Raw genomic sequence first — 17,836 nt, 5'->3', positions numbered from 1 at the left:
ACTGCTACAAAAGTGATTTAAAACCCCCCACAAAAGTTTAATATAAAACCTCTACTAAACATACATAAAATTCTCCACTAAATAGATTGCGGAGGTTTTTAAAAACCTCCGCAAAAGCACCTTAAATTTTTTGGGGTTTTAGAAATTTCTACAAACTATTTGGAGGGGGTTATAAACCTCGACAAATAAAAAAAATTGCCACAAATAAACAAAAACCTTATAGTGGCAATGGCTTCAAGAGATGGTGTTTCAAGAAGATCAGTCATGAGATCCAATTGATGGACAACATTCTTCCTAGGGAAAAGAGGCTTTCCAGTCAAAAGTTCTGCGAAAATGCATACAATGCTCCATATGTCTATAGCTGGTGTATACCGGAAAGAAAATGGTTTCAGGTAATAGTGATTTACTGAGTGAAATATAATAGATAAGTGAAAGACACACAAGTAGATTCATAAACCAACTAAAGTATTTAGCATATGACAAGGAAGCATAAACATTTGCAAGACCAATTATTATTTATTAACCACGCGCAAGCCCCATATCCAGCACACAACTAAAACAGTAACAGAACAAAATTTCAATCACCAAAAGAGTATAAATTCATACATAGGTAATAGATACATTCACAAGTCACCACACATATCATCTCCTACCTTTCAACATCCACTAAATTTCTCCCCAAAAAATACAAAACACCAATCCAAAACATATTAAGATACATACATGTAAATCTAAATATACATATGAGCTGAGTAACTTTACCTTTTTTCTTTGATCAGGCAGCATCTTCAAATTTTTTACAATATATTATATACTATATTTTGATTATCCATTTTTTTTTAAATTGATTAAGAAACAAATTTGTATATTTTCGGTTTAAAAAATGAATTTATATTTTAAATTATTTTTTTCATGTTTTTTGATCAATTATGTTTATTCATATAAATATTTTTTACTTAAAAAAAGTAAAGAATAATTCCAACCCAATTTCATCCCAAACAAATTTAATAACATCCATTTTTATTGCATAAAGCCATAATGAAAACTATTCCTAGAAATTTGTCAAGTTCACTCTAAGTTAGCCAATTAGCCATAATCACTCTTGTAAAGCTGCTCTCTAATTAAAAATAAAAGCTAAAAACTGCTGTACCTACAATACATTGTCATTATAGCAAAGTTTTGAAATCAAACTGGTTATCAAACCGTTCTAACTACTGATTTACTAGTTTAATTGGTTTGACTGTAGTTCAACCAAAAAAACTGTTTTTTAATAAAATAATACATAAAATATAAATACACAGAGTAAAACATAATTATAATCTAATATAAACTTTAAAATATCATCAAAAGTAAAAATATTACTTAAACCACAATATTATGATCTTTTTCATAATACAAACTCAAAAGTCAAATTAAAAAAAAAAACCATAAAATGCCATATGATAAACTATTTAAGATTATTCACAATCCTACACCACACAATTATGAAAAATCACAGTTTACAGATTAACTAACAACAATTATTCAAGATTATTCACAATCCTAACCAACACAATAATGAAAAATCACACTTCACATATTAACTAACAACAACTATTCAAGATTATTCATAATCCTAAACCACAAAGTAATGAAAAATCACAGTTCATAGATTAATGGATAACAATTATTTAAGATTATTCACAATCCTAAACCACACAGTAATGAAAAATTAGAGTTTACAAATTAACTAACAACAATAACAGTTAAAAAAAATCTAAAAGAGAGCAAATTGAGTAGTGAGCACAGGAAGACAGGGAGCACGACTGGAGGGGCTGACCCGGCTGAAGGGGTGGAGCGCGGTAGAACAGAGATAATATATATTAACTATAATCACAAATTAAACTATTTTAAATAAAGTAATTTATATAACGATAATCTCATTTATTGTTATAAATACTGAATTAAATAAGTTATTATTATTTTTTATTTGAAATTATTTTTTATTAAACTAACCTCAATATTACATATCAAATAATGCAAAATATAATTTCATACCCACTTTAATAACTTTACCATATATACAATAATGTTTCTCATAAAACTTAAGCAAAATAAATTATTTCAAAACTATTTACCATCCAAATATAAAGTAATAATTCTGATATAAATTAGCTTATATATAAACATTAAAGTAATTACATATATATAATTATTAAAACGACGCCATTAAAAAAAAACCAATTTTAAACCAAAAAAAATCCAAACCAAATTATATTTATTTTATAATTTAGTTTTAATCTACATATATAGTTATTAATAAAATATTAATAATTTTAGGAATATCGTGTTGAAAGTCACGTTCTAGAATTTAACATCCAAATTTTTTGTACTACAAATTATTTTAAACAAAACACCTTTTAAATTTAACTTTAATTTGAACATATTTAATTTAATTTACAAAAATAACAATTTTTAATATTTATTATATACTATCATTAATTTACTTAATTTACTGCCCGGTTCTCATTCCAGTGGATATATAATATAGCAAGGATGCCGGCCAGCATTTGATCCTAAACTGCTACATCCTTTTGCATAATAAGTGTCATCATCACTTGATTATTTTAGTGTAATTCATAAATCAATATATTTAAATACAAATTATTTATATTTAGACACATTTAGTCCACACAAATATATTTGGTGACTGATGAACTTATCTTGTTACTGAAACCACATTTGAGTGCTTTCATGAAATGAATGAAGAAATAGTATAACAGGTTCTAACATAGCAGACAAACACAAGCATAGTTGATGGAATCCAAATCCAAAGCATCCTTCAACCTTGCTTTGAATCTCATTCTCTTACTTCTGAATTTGCCACTGAGAGTAGTTCTTAGTGTTGATGAATACAGCATAAATGACTTCCCACTTGATTTTGTCTTTGGTTCTGGGACAACTGCATATCAGGTTCATCTTTAATTTCTTCATATATACATAAATAATGTAATATATGATTGTTTTTATAAGAATATATATATGTATATAGTGGGAAGGAGCTGTTAATGAAGATGGAAGAACACCTAGTGTTTGGGATACCTTTGCCCATGATGGTTGGTATTGCTATTCCATTTTGTCTTTTTCATGAGTTTGTTTTCTTAATTTTTTTTTTGTGTTAAGTTAAAAAAAAGTGTTATTTTCTAGTTTCAATGTATTTCCACAGGTTTATTTTCAGTTTTCTAGAGTTTTGTTTGAAAAGTTAAAGAAATTAAACTTTTTTCAATATTAATTAAGGATATAGAAAAGCACAGGTTCAAAAGCATGCAGAAGCAGAACATATTAGCATAAAAGGTATTAGTTAGCATAAAAGTATTAACATACTATATAGAGTATTAACATACTTTTATGGATTCACCTAACCTTTCTCTTTGCATAATACAAGCTAGGTTGAGCTTTGGTCAAATTGATTCTGGTTATCAAATATTATATAAGTGCGAATAATCATTTTATACCCTTTTTAGTAATTTTATCATATAAAAACAGTTTAATCATTAGTCCTTATGATTTTTACATTTTAGGTTCTTAGTACTAAAAAATGGTTTAGTTATATCTATTGTTTAATTATGCACACATGCATTCCTCTCAAATTGAAATTCACAGGTGACATGCATGAAGAAAATGGAGATGTAGCCTGTGATGGATACCACAAATATAAGGTGAATAGACATGGCCCTAGCTTCAATTTATATTCCTTTGCCCAATAATGCATTGCTTGCAGTTCGCCTGTTTGTTGAAAGTCCTGAAAAAAGTTTTAACATTTTAATTGTTTCTTTGGGAATATATAATGCAGGAAGATGTGAAGCTGATGGTGGAAACAGGCCTTGAAGCCTATAGATTCTCCATTTCTTGGTCAAGATTGATTCCAAGTATATAATACTCAAACTTGTGTACATTTTTATTTCTTTCTTCATTAAAGGCTTTTCTGAATGCATTTGAAAGTTGTGATTTTCTTTGTTCTCAGATGGTAGAGGACCTATCAATCCCAAGGCATTAGAGTTCTACAACAATCTTATCAATGAATTGATCAGCAATGGTTTCATATGAATTTCTTAATTTGTAGAACCATACTTTGAAAATTACTTCCAGAACAGAACAAAGTTGCAGTCAGTTCTGATTCTTAAACTGATTTATCCATTTGTGCCTTGAGCAGGAATCCAACCACATGTGACACTAAACAACTTTGATTTTCCACAGGCACTTGAAGATGAATATGGAGGATGGATTAGTCCTCAAATGATGTATTTCTTGATCTCTTGCACTGTAATGTTGTTAGCATTAGTTCATGAAACTTATACTGAATTAATTACTTTATGCACAAGGATGTAAATCCTCCAGTTCACTTTATTTTCCTTATTGTTATTATCATCTTGCTTAGCTTCTTCATATGATAATAGGCCTTTCACATTCATATGTGATTTAGCAAACCCTATGCATTTAAAAAAAAACTAACGGATAAATTACTTGGTGTGTGTGAATGCAGAAGCGACTTCACAAATTATGCAGATGTGTGTTTTAGAGAGTTTGGTGATAGAGTATTGTATTGGATCACTGTGAATGAGCCAAATATGATTGCTCTAGGTGGTTATGATCAAGCAATCGTACCACCTCAGCATTGTTCTCCTCCATTTTGTGTTAACAAAAGCATCAGGGGAAACTCAACAACTGAGCCTTACTTGGTAGTTCATCACATTTTGTTAGCACATTCTTCAGCTGTAAGATTGTATAGGACAAAATATAAGGTATAATACTATAATACCAGACCTTTAATTTTTCCACAGAAAAAGAGTGTATATTTTACTTCAAATCTTACTTTGTATTTTTTTTCTAAAATTACTTTGGAAGTCTCTATAATTTCACTTAATTTTCAATTTGTTAGTATAGTTTAAAAGTTTGTAATAAAGTTCTGTTATATATATATTTTAAATTCGATCAAATCATTATAATTTAGACAGTTCTAATTAAGTCTAGTTACTATACTAACATTTTTCAATTAGGTTCTTCTAGTTCAAAAGTTTGTAGCAAGTCCTTATATTGTACATTAACTTTCAGAAGAAAACAAGCATTTATAATCCAATACAATATAGGAACTTAAATACAAACTTTCAAACTAAGGAAACCAAGTGAAAATCAAGTGAAACTCTAAGACCTCCAAAATAACATATATAATCTTTATTATATTCATGTGCTATTCCTTAATAATTTCTGTATGTGGTTAAATGGCAAGAAGTTCAACTCATATACAAGAAAAGATTATTCTGACCCTCAATCTATTTATATTGGATTTAGTCTCCTTGCTGAAAATTGTTGACCTGGTTGCAAAAGAATGTGATTCCGGAGATACATGTCTGAAATTGCAGGACAAACAACATGGATTTGTTGGTATCACTATCTACATATTTGGGCTTTTCCCTCATACAAATACAGAAAAAGACAGAACAGCAACTGAAAGATATCGAGATTTTACTGTTGGTTGGTTAGATACAAACACTACACTAGTTCAATTCACTTCTCTTTTGCTTTTATTTTCATAGTTTTTCTTCTTAAGACAAGTTAACATATATACATAATATGAGTGTATCAATGAAGTTACAATTCATGTTTAACCTTTTTATTCTCAATAGTGTCGTTGGGCAGAAATACAGAAACATAAAATACAATTTGTTTGAAGGATATAGATACAAAAATAAATAAGTAACTTATGTAGAAAAAAATTGACTAATTTTTGTCCATCCGAAAAAGGAGAGTCTTGGAGATGAGTTGTCTCTGTGTGAGCTAAAGGTCACAAATTCAAGCTGTAGAATCAGTTACTAATGCTTGTATTAGGTTATGACAGCCTACATTACACTCTTTGGGTATGACCCTTTTCCGGACCTTGTGTAACGCAAGATACTTTGCACAAGCTATCTTTTTCTTGTCCATCCGGAAATTGGGGACAATGGAGACGGAGACATAACTATTTTGTCTACTCTCTATCTCAGTATTTGTTCTGAGAGACTTACCAAATACAGCTTATCGACCACTAGGCCTAAAATGTGCTTTATTCCATTGAACATGATACTATTTTTATTTGATCTCAAGTTATTAACACATTTGAGAGCTTCCTTTTGGGTGAAATATTCTCAAGGAACTTTTATGTCAAGTTTCTGTGCTGGTTATTATATAAGTTAAGATATTGTACTCTTATTTCCCTGCTCTATTGCAGGATTATGGAGCCATTGTTGCATGGAGACTATCCCATTTCCATGAGAGAAACTGCTGGTGCAAGAATTCCATCCTTCACGAATCGCGAATCTGAACAGGTTAAGGGTTCATGTGATTTCATAGGTTTAATTCACTACACCAATGCTAATATCACAGATAATAGTGAAGCACTGAAGAACAATCTGAGAGATTACACAGCAGATATAGCTGCAAAACTAATCTGTAATGAAATTTCCAACTAAATGAACTTTCAATTCTCTTAACATTATTTGATAGTTTTCATTCATGTCCACAACTATATGTACTGTTCATTTATGAATAATGAGTACTTTCTTGGTTTTGGCAGCTGGACTGAATCCATTTTCAAATGAAGAGGTGATTCTTTTCTTTCCTTTTTCATTTTTTTTACCAGTTACATCACTTTACTGTACAACTAATGTGGCTTTGAATGCTTTGACTGAATCAGTACCCCGTCGCACCGTGGGGTTTACAGGAAGAATTGAATAAATTCAAGCTCCGCTATGGCAATCTTCCTATATTCATATATGAAAATGGTAAATCCCTTTCACTTTGGCATTTCTGATAGTTCTGTATTTTTGAATAAGAAATCATAGATGACCATTAGATTCACATAGAAGATTATTCACATACCTACTCCGATAAAAAAAAATGTTATGTCTCATCATCCTGATAAGTGAGCATCTTAAGTTCTATGGAAATTATGACTGAATTACTGAATCCTTGGAGGATTTGTTGAAGATGGGTTTGGTGAACTAACGAAATGAATTACTAATTGCACTAAATTTAACTGCTTGGTGTATGATATAGATCAAGATACTTTAGTGGTATAGATTTAGTAGAAATTTATGTTAAGATTTAAATTACTTAACAATTTTAGTGCATGATATGCTAAGTTTAGGTTGAAATGCATGCATTTTATAATACTGTATAGTTACTGATAAAGATTTGGTTTGCAACTTTGCATTATCATGTGGATAGGTCAAAGAACACCAAGCAATGCATCATTACAAGATGAGTCAAGGGTCAAATACTTGCATGGATATATTGGTGCCACACTTGATGCCTTGAGGTATGGAAAGTGCATCTAGATTCTTTCATTTTTGTGCTTTTGAAGAAATACTAGAGTTGATATTTTCTTTTTTTCAGAACTGATTTATGGAAATTTTAAAAAATATTCTTTTTGAACATAAGTAAAAGCTATTTTGCATTTGGATGGATTTATAAAATAAGTCTCTAGCCGCCCTCCCCCCCCCCCCTCTTCTCTCTCTAGATGTTTTATTAACTCAACATATATCAAATAAAATTAGTTCCAAAAATTTTACCCTCCAATTAGGGAATCTATTAATAAAACCCATGTATACATTTCTTATGTTTCCTAATTTTCCATTTCATCACCTTTTTTTTTTTTAACTTGCAGAAATGGATCAAATATAAGGGGATATTTTGCATGGTCCTTTTTAGATTTATTTGAGTTATTGGATGGTTACAAAGTAAGCTATGGCCTATATTACGTCGATAGAAATGATCCGGAATTGAAGAGATATCCAAAACTCTCTGCAAAATGGTTTAATTGGTTCTTGAGAGGTAGAAGAAGCACTTCTATAGTTGGAGCTATGAAGCTTGTAAAGGATCCTTCTCATATTTCTATTTGACACTTCTTTGATGAGTAGGTTGTTTAATTTTTTAGCACTAGAGCTTAATGTGGGAATGTATTGTAGAAGTAGAAACCTTTAGCATAATAATTTTTCATTTCTACATTGTATCACAAATGTTGTTGTCAAATACTGATTAAAGCTGTCACCAAAATAATATAATGATAAAAGTGGAAGAATAATATTTAAAGTTGTTATTGGTCCCATAAATGTATCGTTATATTTATGTTCTTTATCTTATAAATACGAAATGGAATCTTAAACATACCAGGTTCTTTTGTACCTTCACTAGTGCTCTAAATCCAAAGTTGAAAATTCATATACCAGACCATTTAATAAAACATATTAAACTCTCTACTAAAGGGTAAGATAACATCAAAATGTGCCTGTAATAACTTGATAAAGATGAAAATGTTGGAGACCAAAATTAATCGAAATCATTGAACCAGATGCCCCACTTCTAGTGCTGGTGCAGTGTGATTTGGCCAAGGCTATGTTCACTTTTTGTCTTTTTTCTTTTCTTATGTTGCTGTTTAGCAAAGATAAATTGGTTAATTGAGTTAACAGTAATAATATATATAAGCAGTTTTATGTTGAAGTTATCTTTTGAAAAGTTAGAAGATGCATGCATTGTAGTATGTGACAAAATACTAGTGGATTCACACTATATTTTATCTGCTAATAAAAAGAGAGGTGAACAATTTTTTATGGTATAGAGAAGCGCTAATGGTAGGTGGGTTGGTAAATAAATGTACAAGTGGATATTGTTAAACATTTTCCACCTAATGATCCTTTGTACAGGGCATTTAAAAAATGGAAAGTTGAAGACCAAAGGCACCGAAAGCATCTCACAGACTTTGGAGAAAGACAACAAGAAGCTTCACATGAACCTTGTCATGAAGACCAAAGGCCAAAAAAGCATATGAAGACAACATAAATTATTATTGGTTAATTATAATAATCTCAGCCTGCAACACATTACAATAATACTTCACTTAACTGCTACCACTTCCATACTCTGTGTCTTTGTAAGAGAATTCTGAGTTTGGAGTGCAAACAGAAACTGCTTCCCTTTCCTTACCTTTCTTACTTTCTTGCTCTTGTGAGCATGGCTGCTGAACTTGTTGGAGGAGCTTTTCTCTCTTCTTTTCTCAGTGTTCTTTTTGACAGGCTGTCTGATCCTGAGATCATCAACATGATGCGAGGAAAGAAGGTTGACCAGAAGCTGCTTCAAAGGCTGGAGAACATTCTGAATGTGGTTGAAGCTGTGCTGAATGATGCTGAGAAGAAACAGATCACTGACCCTGCTGTCAAGAGGTGGCTTGAAAATCTCCAAGATGCTGTCTATGATGCTGATGACTTGCTGGATGAAGTCACCACCAAAGCTGCCACCCAGAAGGATCCACCAGGTAACTTCCTATCTCGCTTTCTGAATTTGCAAGATAGGGAGATGGTTACTAGGATTGAAGAAATCATTGCTAGACTAGAAGATATTGCAAAACACAAAGATATCCTTCGTCTAGAAAAGATTGCACCCAAGAACATGTCCGGGAGGATTCCATCAACCTCTTTGGTTAAAAAATCTGATATATTTGTTGGCAGGGAAAAAGAGAGGGATACCATAGTGAAATTGTTGTTAGATGATAGTAACAATGGTGAACTGTCTGTGATTCCCATCGTGGGCATGGGTGGGATAGGAAAAACTACCTTGGCTAAATTGGTTTATAATGATGAAAAAGTGCAGCAAAAATTTCATGTCAAGGCTTGGGTTTGTGTTGGGGAGGAATTTGATGTTCTTATGGTGACAAAGGCCGTGATAGAGAAAACTTGTAGTCCTTGTAACTCAAATGATTTAGATACAGTTCAAAATCATTTGAAGAATGCGCTAGTGGGGAAGAACTTCTTGGTTGTTCTGGATGATGTATGGAGTAGTAATCGTGAGGGTTGGGAAAGTTTTCTAATTCCTTTTGAATGTGGAAGTGAAGGTGGGAAGATTCTTGTGACAAGCCGTCTTGATACAGTTGCTTCTATGGTGAAAACTAAACATAATGAAGCTCACAATTTGAGTCTGTTGGATGAAGAAGAATGCTGGTTAGTGTTTGCAAATCGTGCATGGGATCCTGCTGAGTCCCAAGGCTGTTCAGCTTTAGTAGAAATTGGTAGAAAAATTGTAGAAAAATGTAAAGGATTACCTTTGGCAGCTCAAACCCTTGGAGGGTTATTGCGAGGGGAAGATAGTGAAAAGGTTTGGAATGATGTTTTAAATAGTGAAATTTGGGAATTTTCTGAGGAGAAATGCGGGGTTCTTCCAGCATTGTGGATTAGTTATTACCACCTTCCTTCATATTTAAAACGTTGTTTTGTTTATTGTTCTTTGTATCCGAAGGACTTTGAATTTGATAGACATAATTTGATGCTATTGTGGATGGCAGAGGGTCTTTTGCAGCTACCAAAAAGTGGAAGCACTTTAGAAGAAGTTGGTTATGGATATTTTGATGATTTGGTTTTGAGATCCTTTTTTCAACATGCTAACTCTAATGAGAATTCATTTGTGATGCATGATCTCATGCATGATTTAGCAACATTCTATGGTGGAAAGTTCTTTTCTAGAGCCTTCGGACTCAAGAATGCGGCCAAACATGATGCCAAAACTCGTCATTTGTCATATGATCTCATCGACGAGGATTCAATCCCAAAGATATGGGAAGCATGTTGTAGTTTAAAACATGCAAGGACATTGTTGAAAACCAGTTTGAGTGCATATGAAACATTCCCAGATGAAAGAATTGATTCTAGTCACTTACTAGAGCAATTAAAGTGCTTGCGAGTTTTGTCATTTAAATTCTTTTGTTATGAGGGAGACTTGTTGCATGATTCAATTGGTGAATTGATCCATTTGCGTTATTTGGATCTCTCTGGCCAACCTGTCATGATGTTGCCTGAATCATTGAGTAATTTGTACAATTTACAAACGTTGAAGTTGAGAGATTGCAGTAACCTTAAAAAACTTCCCATCAACGTGCAAGATCTTGTAAATTTGCGCCATCTTGATGTTCATGGCACTGATTTGGAAGATATGCCAAAGGGGATGAACAAGTTAAAAGATTTGCAGTTTTTAAGTGACTATGTTGTGGGGAAGAATGAAGAGAATGGGATTGGAGAATTGGGAGAGCTAGCAAATCTTCATGGGACATTTTATATCCAGAAATTAGAGAATGTAATCAGTAGTGTTGCAGCCTCGGATGCAAGGATGGATGAGAAGATTCACCTCAATGATTTATCTTTGAAGTGGTCATCAGGTGAAGATAGTGATATTGATGATTCCCAAGTTGAAAAGGATGTACTTGACAAATTAAGGCCTCACAAAGGCCTAAAAAAGCTAAAGATCGAGGGGTTCAGGGGTACGATGCTTCCGGATTGGGTAGCGCACTCTTTCTACAACAACATGACTTTCTTGGAGCTGAGGGGATGCAAGAATTGTTGGATGGTTCCTTCTCTTGGACAGTTACCCTCTCTAATGGAATTGAGGCTTGATGGATTTGATATGGTGAAGATCATTGGTGCTGAGTTTTATAAGAGTGACAGAACTCATCATCATCATCATCAGCAGACACCCTTTAGATCCCTTAAATATCTGTTTATTTCTCATATGCGTTGGTGGGAGGCATGGGAGTCATTAGAATGTGATGATGCACCATTTCCTCAACTTAAGCAACTTAGCATATGGGAGTGTCCTAAGTTAAGAGGTGATTTGCCTGCTTTCCTTCCGTCTTTGAAATCACTATACATTGAAGATTGTGAGCAGCTTGGTTGTTATCTGCCAAGAGCTTCCATCATAAGGGAACTAAGAATATATGGCAAACAGGAAGCAAGAATGCAGGACCTACCACTTTCACTGCAACAACTATCAATTGAAGGAAACCAGCTTGTGGAGTCTGTTTTTGAGGCCATGACCCGCACCCAACCAACCTCTATCACAGGGTTATGGATCTCAAACTGCTCATCAGCCATATCATTTCCAGGGAATTCTTTGCCTTCTTCATTGAAAGAGCTGGGGATCATGAATTGCAAGAATATGGAGTTCCCAATGCAACAACAGCATCATCATGAGTCACTAGTTAAATTAACAATAGAAAACAGTTGTGTTTCACTTACATCCATGGTGTTGGAAGCTTTCCCGAATCTGACATCTATCACAATCAAAAGATGTGAAAATTTGAGATCTCTTGAGGTGGTGCCACAGTCACAGTCCCTCGAAATATTATCAATTGAAGGCTGCCCTAAGATGGAGAACATAGCAGGGGAAAGGCTTCCTGCCTCTTTAAGGTTTCTCTTCATCCGTGAATGTCCACTGTTGGGTGAAAGCATAAAGAGGAAGGACCTCTGCATTTGGCCTACTATTTCCCACCTCAACCACATTTGCGTTGATGGGAGACAGATTTCATGATGACTCAACATCTTAAAACAGGTACAGAATCAACTTTTATCATCTATATTTCATTCTTAACCTTAGGAATCATCATTCTTTATCTTATTTACCACTTGGTCAAGCCACAATATAAGAATGCTGCACTGACAAGTTGCATGAATTAAGTATCTTGGTTTTTCACACAACTTTGTTTCTTCAGCTTGCTTTCTTCAAGTTTCATTACTTAAAACAAATTTCATCTGATGTTATTGCAGATTATGTCATTTGGTGGGAAAAAAAGAGAGACGATTTTCACAATGACAAGCCTCAACACATTCATTGGGTTCTCTATTATGGTACTGCAAAGCAAACATCAAGATAAAACTCTTTCAGCATGTTGGTTCTACAAGGCAAAACAATATCAATGGACTAAGCATGCTTTAAGAAAGATCTTGTAAATACAAAACCGAATCTTCTCTTTTGACACTGTTAATCACCACTCTACTCAATGAGCATGCTTAAAGAAAGATCTTGTAGAATAATTGAGTTATTTGTTTCAATTTTCTTAATGCAGAAGATCTTTCAAGTTTTGGATGTAGTAATTCTTTGCTGGTTGAGTACATCGACAAGGAGCTATACATATATAGTTGAAAGCTGGACCACTCTTAGAGGTATAATCCTACACTGCATTACTCTTTTGACTCATAACATTTCTTGTAGAATATACCTTCTCATACACCTTTTTAACCGTTGTGAATAAAGATATTGCTTTTGCTACGTTGAAATGTGTACAACCATCACGTGCGCATGGTCTGGCCTATTTTAATAAGATCATAAACAAATAAGCACAGGCATTAAATTTATCTTGTGTCCTTTACCAATTTCCCACAAAACTCTTAGATTATTGTTGTTATTGGGTGTTTTTTATTTTTACTTTTATGATAGCTGGGTAAAACATGGTTATTTAGAGCAAGTAATGCTGAAAGCTAGGGCTGAATGGCTGATACAGTGGCCAATATAATGAAAGAAATGAATTCTGAGCCATGTCTGAGTAAGTTTTTAGTTTTGAGTACTGCTATATGGTTGTTTCTGTTATTTTATCAGAAGTTGTTGTTTAGCCCATAAGTATGTGTGAGAAGTATTGAGCAAGTGGCATGTCTTATAAGCAGAAACAAATGGCCATAATTTTTTTTCTTTTTCTTTTTTTTTTTTATGTCAGAGTGAGAGTTTAGGGATTTTGGCCATAATGTTATATATAAACTACATACAGCATAGACTTGCTTTATTCTAATTCTAAGTGCAAATGCAATGTTTAGAAGTGATGGTTCTAGTTGAACTTGAGAAGGGGGGGTTGAATCAAGTTGGCTTAAAACTTAAGGTTTCAAACTCTGTTTTTGCTGTTGCTTGAGTTGCAGGAGATTATTTGAAATTATCTCATACGCAGAACATTAAAAGTGCATAGAAGAGGAGAAAGAGGCCAGCATGTATCCTAGTTCGGATTCTCAGTGCCATGAATCCTACATCCAGTCTTTACCACAAACCATGGTGGAATTTTCACTATAATACTCAGGTTACATACACCAATACTATTGAATTACTTCCTAATTCAACTAGTATCTACCCCTAAGCTTTCTTCACCAAAGCTTAGCAACCCCAAAATGCTATCCCAACTTGGAAGGGAAATCTACACAGATTCAATTCTCACCAAGTGCTAACCCAACTTGGCAAGGGGAACTAATCCTAGTTCATAAACCCAAATTACATCAGAAAAACATTGGCTATTTTGCATCACTCTTGCCTTTTCTCTCTTGACTTTTGATCCTCACATAATTGCCTTTTTCAAAACAGAAAATAACGCAAGACAGCCATAACAAAAAATCAGAATTAAGCTTGAGTAGAAGAAAGAGATTTCAGCTCTGTGTTAGAGATGGTGCTCTGAATGTGTGTGCTCTCTTTCTTGCTTTCAAGTGTTGAAGTGAGGCTTCCTTTATAGAATCAACTTGCTCTACCACTTTGTTCTTCCTTGCCTCTTTCAATTTCTCGTACCATCCACCCGTTGGAGCTGTCTCCTATGGCATGCAGTCCTTTTTCCATCCTGCTCCACTAACGCTGCTTGTTGGAGGGTCTGATCCACCAACCTCTGTTGTCCTTGGAGTTGTTGTCTTCCTTGGCATGCAAAGTGTTTCCATATTTGAGCCATTTCAACTGCTGTCCATAGCTCTGAGTTTTTGTTTTGCTCTTCCAAATTTTACTTGTGATCTTCTGCATTTTTGATTTGCTGATGTCCTTATGTTTTGTTGCTTTACTAGAGCCCCAGCTGTCCTTGATGTTGACAGATGTCCTTGTCTTTCTTTTCCTTTTGCCAAATGCATAACCTTTTATTCTTTGCTGAACGGTGCAATGAGCTTGGCTCTTTTACAATGCTGAAGCACTGGCTGGTCTTAGACTGAAGTAGTGTGGACTTGGTCATATGGGCCTGCCACAATAAAGCACACATTAAATAATATTGGGCTTTCAACCCAATTGAATGTTTGTCATCATTTATTAACCCAAAATCAAACTAGGCTCAACAAGAAGGTTATAATTTTGTAAATTCAAAGATCATCCCTTGAGAATGATGAAATTTGTACCTTCCATTCTTTGCCTTTGTCGTTAATGGTTTTTCTTCTTTTATTCTTATTTCTTTCAGTTACTTTTGCACCATGCCTTGTCTCACACCCAAATCTAAGGCCTTTCATTACCTTTCTTGGTGTTTCTCTTGCTTGCTTGCTCATGGCCCTCGTTGGTTTCGGTATGCCATAGTTTCTGTTGAATTGAGAAACTAACTTTGTGATGGTAAACATTTATGGTCTAGTTTCTAATGTTTGTTTTGGTGCAACAGGAAAAATATTGAAGCAAGTTGGAGTAAGCACAATTTGGAGAGCAAAGGAACCTTGGCAAGAATGATTTCACAAGGCGCGGTCTCTGTATCAATGCGAAAGCAGAATGCATGGAAGACATTATCCTTGTACAAAATCAAAAAAAGAAATGGATGATGTAGAACAGAATTTGTAAGGACAGATAAACCAATCAAAATGCAAAAGAAACACTATCAATGATAAGGATACAGTTGGAGCAGCCTGTCAAAATAGGCAGAAAGTGTACAAACTTTGCAACGTTCAAAGAAAAAGGGGAAGGGAAAACCTTAGTTTTATAATTGATTGATATTGTGCAATCATATTTTTTTTCTCAAGTGTTTTCATGTCTTCATCATTTCATTTTATTAAGGATAGCTGATATGAGTTATTCTATTCATCACAAATAGAGAGCTTAGAAAGTGAGAATCAATTTCTGTTATGAAAAAAAGCTAGAGAGCTAGGATGTGAGAAATTTGTTTTTGTATTTGGCTTGAATTGGTATTTGTAACTTGAATTTGTTTATAGTGAAAAATTCTACCAATTGTTGTGGTGGAAACTGAATGTAGATTCTACTTTGGGATTGAACCAAAATACATCGTAATGTTCATCTTCTCTATTACAGCTTTCATAAAATCCTGAGATAACTTCATAAAATCAGTCTCCTCCTTTTTATTTTACTTTTATTTTTTTTTTGTGTGAACAAATGAAGATGCATTGAGAATCTATCTATCTATTCTTAATATATAAAAGTAGGTACATAGGTTTACCCACATTGCTTCTAAGTTATTTTTCTTCTTCTACTAACACAATGTCAGCACCAACGCTTACTTGGCAAAATTTTAGAATCCACCACTGAAATCTTGCCAAATCAACTTTTATTTTCACATAAAAAAAATACAAAAAACAAATAAAAATTTTGCCAAGTAATTGTTGGGATTATAAATTTATTGTATTGTTTATAACGGTAAGATATAATAAATATAGGAATTGTGAATTCAATGTATTTGTAGGTTACAAATTTATTGTATTGTATTTTTTAGTTTTTCATTTGTATATTTTATTTTTTTGTTGATTTGAAATAATAGTTGATTTGGCAAGGATTGAGTGGTTGATTCTAAAATTTTGCCAAGTAAGCGATATTGCTGACATGGTATTAATAGAAGGAAAGAAATGTCTTACAAGTAATGTAGGTCAACTTATCCATTTACTTTTATATATTAAGAATAGATGGAATTTGAATACTTGTAACGTAAAATTTGTTATGATTAATAATATTATTATGACATTTGTAATATAGATGTTTATTAACTTTAGTGAGTTATTTATAAAAATTAATAAATTAATTGTTGGAGTTATAAATTTATTGCATTGTTTATAACGGTAAGATATAATAAATATAGAAATTGTGAATTCAATGTATTTGTAGGTTATAAATTTAATGTATTGTATTTTTGAGTTTTTTATTTGTATATTTTATTCTTTTGTTGATTTAAAAATAATAATTGATTTGGCAAGAATTAAGTGATTGATTCTAAAGTTTTGCCAAGTAAGCGATATTGCTGACATGATATTAATAAAAAAAAAGAAATGTCTTACAAATAATGTGAATAACTTATCGATCTACTTTTATATATTAAGAATAGATAGATGGAATAATTTCGGTCCATATGGTATACTAAATTTATCTCAAAATGCATACATTTTAGAGTGCTATATAGTTACTGTCTTACTGATAAAGATTTGGTTTGCATTATTGTGGGGTTTGGTCATACACCAAGCAATGCATCATTACATCTTAAAAAACTCATATATACTAGTACTTTTTTGAGATTGTTTTTTAATACGTGGGCTGGGTTATGGTTGACCTAGCCACACACTCACTCACTCACTCACCTCTCGTCGCCCCACACACTCTCACTCACGCACACACACAGACTCGACGGAAAGATAAAAAAAAAAGAAAGAAAAGGGGAAGAGAAAAGAGGGGAGACCGCGAGAAGAGAAGGGAGGAGGAAGGAGGGAGCTGTCCACGCCGAGCCACCACGCGAGGAGAGAGAGTGAGAGCCGCGTCTCGTCACCGCCGGTCTGGAGCTCGCCGTTCGTGTCCCGTCGCGTCGCCGCCAGCCGCGTCCAGCTCTACGCCATCGCGTGAGATGCGTCCAAGAGAGGGGACGAGCGCGAGAGAGGAGACGCGGAAGAAGGACTGCCACCGTTCTGCCTCGCCGCTGTCGAACTGCTACAGCCGCCGTGCCTTGTCTCTGTCGCCGCTGAGCTTCAACCGCCGCCATGCCAAGTCGTCGTCGCCACTGTTGAGAGAGAAGAGAGAGCTCAGAGAGAGAGAGAGAGAAACAGGATGGGCGAGAGGAGCCGCCGTGAATAGAGGGCTGTTCCGTCACCGCTGTTGCGTAGCCATTCAGGTGAACCTTGGTTGCTACTGGAGCTGTTGGTGCCACCGGAGCTAAATAGTTCCTGTCAATAACCCAAACTATCGCCAGCTCCACTTTGTCAGTGTCCCAATCCAAATTCTGCGCTCATTCGTTCCATTCTACTTCCATCCTCACCTTGGATTTTGGCACTTTGGTTCGGTATCTTCGGTTTCTTAGACCAAGTTGTGA

At 33.9% G+C, this 17,836-nt stretch overlaps 2 protein-coding genes across 5 annotated transcripts; both read left to right on the top strand.

Moving 5' to 3' along the window:
• The first annotated feature begins 2,551 nt into the window (after positions 1-2,551).
• LOC107626153 (hydroxyisourate hydrolase) lies at positions 2,552-8,113 on the top strand. Of its 2 annotated transcripts, XM_088504103.1 has the most exons (13): positions 2,552-2,952; positions 3,032-3,095; positions 3,643-3,698; positions 3,833-3,908; positions 4,004-4,075; positions 4,193-4,280; positions 4,523-4,781; positions 5,400-5,515; positions 6,245-6,465; positions 6,590-6,618; positions 6,710-6,797; positions 7,243-7,333; positions 7,682-8,113. In XM_088504103.1, the coding sequence occupies exons 1-13, from the start codon at positions 2,797-2,799 to the stop codon at positions 7,914-7,916; spliced, it is 1,551 nt and encodes a 516-aa protein (XP_088360229.1). In that variant the 5' UTR covers positions 2,552-2,796; the 3' UTR covers positions 7,917-8,113. The 2 variants fall into 2 exon arrangements, with proteins under 2 accessions (XP_088360229.1, XP_088360230.1); XM_088504104.1 differs by lacking the exons at positions 2,552-2,952; positions 3,032-3,095 and adding an exon at positions 3,204-3,333 and having other exon boundaries at positions 3,373-3,698.
• Positions 8,114-8,752: 639 nt separating this feature from the next.
• LOC148575429 (putative disease resistance RPP13-like protein 1) lies at positions 8,753-15,514 on the top strand. 3 transcript variants are annotated; one of them, XM_088504102.1, is made up of 5 exons: positions 8,890-12,384; positions 12,600-12,778; positions 12,902-12,995; positions 15,014-15,115; positions 15,206-15,514. In XM_088504102.1, exon 1 carries the CDS (start codon positions 9,025-9,027, stop codon positions 12,361-12,363), a length of 3,339 nt encoding a protein of 1,112 aa, XP_088360228.1. In that variant the 5' UTR covers positions 8,890-9,024; the 3' UTR covers positions 12,364-12,384; positions 12,600-12,778; positions 12,902-12,995; positions 15,014-15,115; positions 15,206-15,514. The 3 variants fall into 3 exon arrangements, with proteins under 3 accessions (XP_088360226.1, XP_088360228.1, XP_088360227.1); XM_088504101.1 differs by having other exon boundaries at positions 12,899-12,995; XM_088504100.1 differs by lacking the exon at positions 15,014-15,115 and having other exon boundaries at positions 8,753-12,384; positions 12,899-12,995.
• Positions 15,515-17,836: the final 2,322 nt, after the last annotated feature.

Source organism: Arachis ipaensis, chromosome B2, assembly GCF_059453495.1.
Source record: "Arachis ipaensis isolate K30076 ecotype BB chromosome B2, ASM5945349v1, whole genome shotgun sequence".
Taxonomy (NCBI): domain Eukaryota; kingdom Viridiplantae; phylum Streptophyta; class Magnoliopsida; order Fabales; family Fabaceae; genus Arachis; species Arachis ipaensis.
Note: the sequence above shows the minus strand (reverse complement) of the source record. Positions and strands in the feature narration are given on the sequence as shown.